The following is a 7,585-nucleotide window of genomic DNA, read 5'->3' on the forward strand; positions in this document are numbered from 1 at the left end:
ATGTACTTTCTGTAGGACAGCTGTCGTATATTGCACATGGCAAAGTGTATATTTGTAAATACTATAAATACACTACTGTAATAGAAGAATAAAGACAAGTAAGAGCTTTGAAAGAAAAACTGATTCTGTCTAATGCATTCTATCGAACACTTCCTCTTCTTTTCTTATTGCTGTGTTTAACAGTCTGCTACAGGACAAATAGGGGCCTACATTACTTACTTTGTGACAAGGAAAAAAGAAAAAAATACTGGCCTACAAGTGAAGGAGGGTGTTGAGAAATAATCTTACATTATCTGTGGACAATGTATTGGGCATGTTTATAAGGAATAAATAATCATCTCTTTTTTAACTGGTTTTATGAGATGAGTTAGATTTATGAATTTCTTCAAGACGTAGGGGTCAACTAGCAAATTTTTCACAGTTATTTTAAGTGATTGTCGGCTTAAATTATTCTAGTTTTAGGAACAGTTGATCACCATTTTCACACATGAGAATCCTGCATGCGTTGAGTATTTGATGAGAGAGAGAAACGAGCAAAAGGATTTTCGAGACGCAGGTGTTGAGTATTTTTGTATCGATCGTGAAGTTTGAAGTCTGGAAGCGCACACACGCTATCGCTGAGCTGAAGTCTTTTGCCTTTCTGTCCCATGCGCACAAGTCTAGCGTGAATTTAGTGTATTTTCTGAGGTGTCAAAACCTAAGTGGAGGGCTGTTATTACAGGATTGTTGGACCGACCACTTAGAAGTGGTTTTGATATTATAATTATTGGTGCAAAATTTACAATTATATAGAAAGATCGTTGAGATGCAAAATAACAAAGGCTTCTAAAAGAAGCTTTCAAAAATCACGAAAAGAATAAAAAATCCTTCGTCTGAAAGAGAAACACCATAAAGATTATACGTAACAAAGAGCGGGATCACGACAATTAAAAAGAAGTTTTTACTTGTTTGATTTCAATTAACCCGGTGGTTCGAAGCTCTGGAGTATCCCTTCGTATCAACAACGTATGTCAAGTTAGATAAATATAAGTAGGTGTTCTTCATTCATGTTCATATGCCAACAGATAAATATGTATATATACTAGCTCTGGAGCAACATGTTAGGCACATTTGCCAAGTTGGAAGAAATTCTTTTTAATAATTAGTAACGTCCACAAAAGATAAAAATAATATATTTTTTACTTAAAATCAATTAGTGAGTACTTTAATGCATTGAAACAGAAAAACAACCAAGCAATGGCCGTGAAAGCTAAAAATGGCTTAAATAGGCATGACATTTAGAATTAATTCAATTTTCACTAAAAAGAATAACATATACTTTCTTTGAAGCAAAGCCATCAATATTATATCTAGAACCGTGATATAATATTATTAGTGAAGAGATAGTATATATATATATATATATATATATGGAAATTTAGGATTGCCATCATTTTAAGCAATATATATGTGCTTAAAATTTTTTTGCCATGTCTGACTCATTTACACCAAAAGACAAATAAACTCTCACTTAAAATGACACAAAAAATATAACACAAGGGTAAAAACAACATAACACACAAAACATGAACTATTCATGCGGATGAACAAAAACACAGATGACCCATTGCCACATTTGTTTTTACAGGTGAATTGAGATAAAAGTTTATAAAAGTTGAATAAAATATTGTTAGAATATATTTTTTAATATTATTTTTGTTTTGAGATTTGAAAATATTGAATTGTTTATTTTATTTTGTGTTAGAATTTGAAAAAATTGTAATGATTAAATGAGATTAGATTAGATGAGATGAGAATGATTCTGAAAATGAGGCACTAACACAATATGACTGACATACTAATACAAACCGGCAAAACAAAAAAAGTGGGGACAAAACCAGATTTTTCAAAAGGGACAAAAACGTAATAAGACCAAGCAAGACATGAGCATAAATGAAAAAAATGGAGAAAAAAAATGTCAAACACTAATTACTATTCATTCCCTTATAGTCACTTTTAAGATACAAGGGATATATATATATATATATATATAAATCTTAGATGAAGATCAAGTATGAGCTTAATACTACTCATGTTTGTTAAGATAATGTCTATTTTAAAAGTCCTTTTGTACTTGTTAAAAATATGATTAATAAGGACATCATGAATTCCTTTTATTTCTTTTTTGTATCAATTTCTTTCTGAAAATGATAATATTACTACTGATATTTTTTATGCGTGTAGCTAGGCTTGCATGTGCAGCTTGGAGATCAATTGGAGTTGATCTCTCATCAGGAAAAAGGATGTCTACAATAAGCACATGTTAATGAGTTATGACATCCTAAAAGGCTAAACTCGATCTTTTTGCTCGATCCGGTTTGATAAGCCTAACAATATGAAAAAAAAAAAAAAAAAAGAAGAAGCAGCAATACAACTCTTATTAAATGTTATTATCTGACTGATTTGTAATGTAATACATTTTAAAAGATGATCACTCTATAAGTCAACTATTTAAAATAAAAACTTTGCTTGAAAATTAATGTAACATATGAATTGATCGATGCACCTGGAAATGATAAAATTAAGAACTGTAATTGAAATTTGGAAGTGCTGAGAAAGCTCATTTATGCAACGCTAATTAATTTTATCACAGGTCATGATATACCTTCGTATTTTGTCATTTATTCTTAATTAATCACCGATTATTAATTTTGGGTTGCTGGCCTAACAGATAATTAGCCTCATATATATGATCACTAACTAATTATCTAGCAAAAGAAATGGCTTTATCTGGAAATAACACTAAAATATAACAAATACTTGATGCAATTAATTAGTATATTAATTCCAAGTCATGAATTTTGTACACAAGCAAACTACAAATGCATTTTGTACAAAATATTAAAGCTCTTAAGTTTTTAATGCTAATGTGCTTTAAAACCAAAAAGAAACATAAGTTTAATTTCTCTCAGAACACGTACGGATTTCTTTACAACCTATAACTTTGACGCAGATCAGAATCTAAACGATCTTTGATGCAGATAATCTAGCTAATAACGCACACCACGAACTCGAAAGGACTAATGATTTCCTGAATTTTGTCTTTCTTCGTAAGATTCTTCTTCCATCTCCAAACTTAGTAACTCCATAGACAAGCAATGTCTACTGGTCCAGGTCCAGCAGAAGTTGACGGATCCTCTTGATCTTCAAAAGACCTTTGAGCCATATCGTGGTTGGACACCGCCGAAGACATATCGGTACTAAAGCCGGTTTCGGGCGGGAACTCTCCTTTTGCATTCCGCTTCATGTCTGGAGCATTGCTTTCGAGCAACATCCTGAATACGGAGTACTGCTCGTGCATGAACAAAGTATCTGGGTAGTGCAAAGTTCCGGTGTTTGAATAGTGGCCGGATGAGTTGGGAGCAGAAGAAATATAAGACGGGTTTGAGGAAGATGAGGCGGCTAAGAAAGGAGTGTCGAAGCTCTCGACCATGTCTTCTTTGATCTTGTGGTCCTTCATTGAATCGGAGAAGCAGGTCACGTGAGACGTCTCGCCAAAACTGGTTCTTCTTTCGTTGCTGTACGGAGATGAATTTACCAACTGCGGGAACGCTGAAGGATGCGACTCGTTCGCATAGGAGTTCGGGCTACCCAACTCTGAAACGTGAGTTTTCTTCCCGGCGGAGATCTTCTTGAAGACTCTGCAGATAACCCACTCATTCTGAAAGAGAAAGCAAACATAAAAACATGAAGAACACGACAAAAAATAGAAGATTCGCGGAAATAGAGAAGAACAAAACAGAACAGAACAAGAGATTTTACGTTGGCTGTTTTGGGGAGATTGTATGCAGAATATTTCCCTTCCAGTCTGTATTCATGCATGACCCAATTGGTTTTTTCTCCTTTGGGAGCCCTTCCCTTGTAGAAAACTAGGGTTTTCTTCATCCCAACCAGTGCTTGCCCCCTATATATCTCCTTGTCTTTGCCTGTGGCTTTCCAATACCCAGAATCGGTAGCCCTGTTCGTCCTTAAGCCAGTTGGGTACTTTCTGTCTCTGACACAGAAGAAATACCATTCCTTCTCACCCATTTTAGCCTTCCCTTCATTGCAAAAGAACAAAGGATCAGATTAGAACAAATATACAGCATAGAGCCGGCTAATATATGCAAATGAAAGTACGAAGAAAAGCAGAGGAAAACAGTGAAATACGGTTTTGGAAACTCACATGGCAACTCCCATGGCTCACTCTTGTTCAGATCAACCTCGCCAACTGCTCTAGCCGAGAATTTTGTGTTCAGAACCTTTTGGGATAGGTAGTGAGTTATAAGTTCTTCATCAGTCGGGTGAAATCGAAAACCTGGCGGCAATTCGATTTGTTCTTCTTCTTTTCCAAGGCTGGAAGCGTTTTCCATTGAACCAAATCCTCAATAAAACCCTCTGTTTTCAGAAATCAAACCTGAAAGTCTCGAGTATGGGTTTTTACAGAAAAGGGATTCAACCAACAGAACCAAATTTCAGAACCCCAAGCCTAATATAAACCTCTGATTTCTGAATAAATTCCTAGTAACAATCTTGAACTCGCCTTCTTCTGAGAAAATCACCTTATTAAGGATACAAATAAGGAGATACTTTTAGACTATAGAAGGGAAAACTGTAGAGGTTCTAGATAGAATATGAATTGAATTTTGGAGATGAAGGGAAGGGAAGGGAGGACAGAGATTGAAAGATGTTAAGAAAGAAAAATGTGTTCTGGGGTGAGGAACTCTTTTAAATACTTATTTTTTATACAACGAAGCGTGGGTTGTAAGGAAACTTGGTGGGTAGCCTCTCTCTTTGAACTTTTCTGTAATGAATTTTTTTTATGTTAAATTTGACCAGGAAATATTCTGCCCCGGCCATAGTCTGCATGTAAATGGGATTTGGTAACTACTGCTTTTTGCATTCGTTCTGGTTATCAGGTAAACGTTTCTAGAGGGAATTCCCCTTTTGAAACTAAAAAGGGTAAAAATAAAGAAATAAGAGAATGGAAATCGCTATGTTTTTTTTTTTTTTTTTCCCCGAATTCAAAGAATGTAAATCGCTATGTTGGTTGTTGTCTGCTTAACAAAATATTTCAGCTCGCAATACGTAGTGAAATATTTTAATTATAAAAGAATTACATAAAAATAAATTTATAAAATAATTAATATTATAAAATTATTTTTACTACAAAATCTAATAGATCGTGTAAAATTACTACTTTATGAATTTACTTCTACATATGCACATGGGCACTTCTCAATTGAGTAATTTGCGGGAAAGGTCAGACCCGGACATGGTTTACTTGTTTGCATCTTTACCAAAAAGCTGCCGCCATTGTATTATCATAATTTGTGTGAATGTATGTAAGGGTGTACCAAAAAAATTTTTGGTACATTTTTTTCTGATCTGACCGGACTGAATATTTACAGGGGCTGGAGTAGTCCGGTAGCTATCGGTCTGGTTCGGTTCATTTAGTCTGATTTAATTATTTTTTTATTTTTTTATTTTTTTTATTTTTTTAAATAAATTAATAAAAAATTATTTAAATTATTAAATTAAAATTAAGTGAATTATTAATGTAGATTATGTAATTAACTTATTAAAAAAATATTTTACTATAATTATATTTATAATTTTGATAGTTACTACTTACTAACTTAGATTTTACTCTTTAGTATGCATAATTATTAATTATTGGCATGAAGACTAGTTTTGGAGCTGAAAAATCAAGAAACATTGAGTTTGCTCTACTGTCGCTCAACCTAGCGCTCAAGCGAAACTCAACCCGTAAATTCGCTCAAGGTGTACTCGACAATGAGTTCGAACAAATCTCAACTCGTGAGTTCGCTCATGTCTCATGCGACAGTGAGCTGGAGCGAGACACTATCCTAGTGTTCGCTCGAGCTAATGTTAATGAGTATCAAATAATTTCATTGTATATAAATTATTCATGCTTTCTTGCAACTTAGGTATTTAAAAAAAAAAATACCTAATTATTTTAATTAAGTGTAAATAATAGAATACGTATGAATGCATGATATATTAACTATTTACATATAATGACATAAATTATTACATGATTTATATTTTTTTATTAATTGAAAACATATATTATTTTATATTTTAAATAGTCAATAATAATAAATTAGATAAAAATTATATCATTAACTTATAATATAAAAATAATATATTAAATTATTAAAAATATATATAAGAATTCAATCCAATTCGATTCAATCTAAAATTTATAAATCTCGAAACGGAACCAAATGTAATCGGTCATGTATTTTGAAATTAAGACCGATCGGTCTAAAAGTCAATCCGATCCGGTTCGAATCGAAAATTTCGATCCGATCGATTTTGTCGGCCGAACCGAATTATTTACAGCCCTGCGAAAGAATGTGAAGAAGATCCCAAAAGCCTACATCCTATCCATAAAAATCATTAAAAAATGCTTAAAATTAATCTCCAAGTGATCGAATTTCGGACACGGCTCCCATCATGTCATCTAATCAATACATGATTAATTAGTTGTTCCCTCACAAAACGACTATTCAGTACTGAATATTTTTCGCAAGTGCAATTAATCGATTTTTCTTCGTTGGACCGGCTACGAGACAAAGTAGGTGGACAATCCTATCCAGCAATTTTACTGTATTTATCTACGTTTTTCGTAGGATGCAAAAGACTTTGAGGCAATGCCCCTTAAGGAAACAGATACAAGAATACGTGTCTGGTTGTATTACCAATGAAGTGATGATCCATTTAGGAATTAGGTTTGAAGTTTTGTGGCATATACTGCCTCTAACCTAAATAAACTTATAAACAGATTGAAACCCATTTAGTTCTTATTGGAGTTCAATACTATAATAATATTCGTGGATTACCACTGAACTAGAGACCAAACCCACAGGCCATGCACACAGCTTCTAGCTAGCGAATGATGAACCGGCCTGCATGGCCACAGTTAACTGGGGACAGCGAAAGAAGAAGAAGAAGAAGAAGAAGAAGAAGAAGATCTTGATCGGTAAGACATGATATGATTGGCCTTCAACTAGTTTAACAGATAAGTAAGAGTCAAAATGTTTAATATAAAACAATGAAAATCGTTGGGTTAGGTTCCTATTTAATTTTTGTGTGGAAAACAGAGGTAATTCTTTTACTTTTGATCAAAGCTGCAGCTGTCATTGCACTAATGCAATCATTAATACTGCAAAGAAAATTACGAGAGTCGTTTAGAGATATATAACAAGAAAAGACGTAGCTAGGTACGTACATAATCTAGATCTTACCGACAATACAGCTCATTAAACCAAAAACAAAAAATAAATAAATAAATAAATTAAAATCTTAGTGATAAATAAACTCATGATCTAGAAGGCCAGGGAAGTTTCCTTGTAAACGAAGTACGCGTCTGATGTCATCTGCATCAACATAGTATCATATATGCCTTCTTTACGGTTTTATTAATTAATTATCAGTATTTATCCAGATCAACAACATACATACATACATAAGGACCTGTCAGATGATAAAGCCAACCCGAAAAAATAAATTGTTTACAAATTATATATGAACGGTTAAT

General features: G+C 33.3%; 1 protein-coding gene across 1 annotated transcript; it reads right to left on the reverse strand.

Moving 5' to 3' along the window:
- Positions 1–2,799: 2,799 nt before the first annotated feature.
- LOC121249752 (NAC domain-containing protein 92-like) lies at positions 2,800–4,841 on the reverse strand. Its single transcript, XM_041148537.1, has 3 exons — positions 4,205–4,841; positions 3,802–4,079; positions 2,800–3,700 (listed from the first exon to the last, which is right to left on the reverse strand). Exons 1-3 carry the CDS (start codon positions 4,389–4,391, stop codon positions 3,116–3,118), a joined length of 1,050 nt encoding a protein of 349 aa, XP_041004471.1. The 5' UTR covers positions 4,392–4,841; the 3' UTR covers positions 2,800–3,115.
- Between the last annotated feature and the right edge of the window lie 2,744 nt (positions 4,842–7,585).

Source organism: Juglans microcarpa x Juglans regia, chromosome 2D (genome assembly GCF_004785595.1).
Source record: "Juglans microcarpa x Juglans regia isolate MS1-56 chromosome 2D, Jm3101_v1.0, whole genome shotgun sequence".
Taxonomy (NCBI): domain Eukaryota; kingdom Viridiplantae; phylum Streptophyta; class Magnoliopsida; order Fagales; family Juglandaceae; genus Juglans; species Juglans microcarpa x Juglans regia.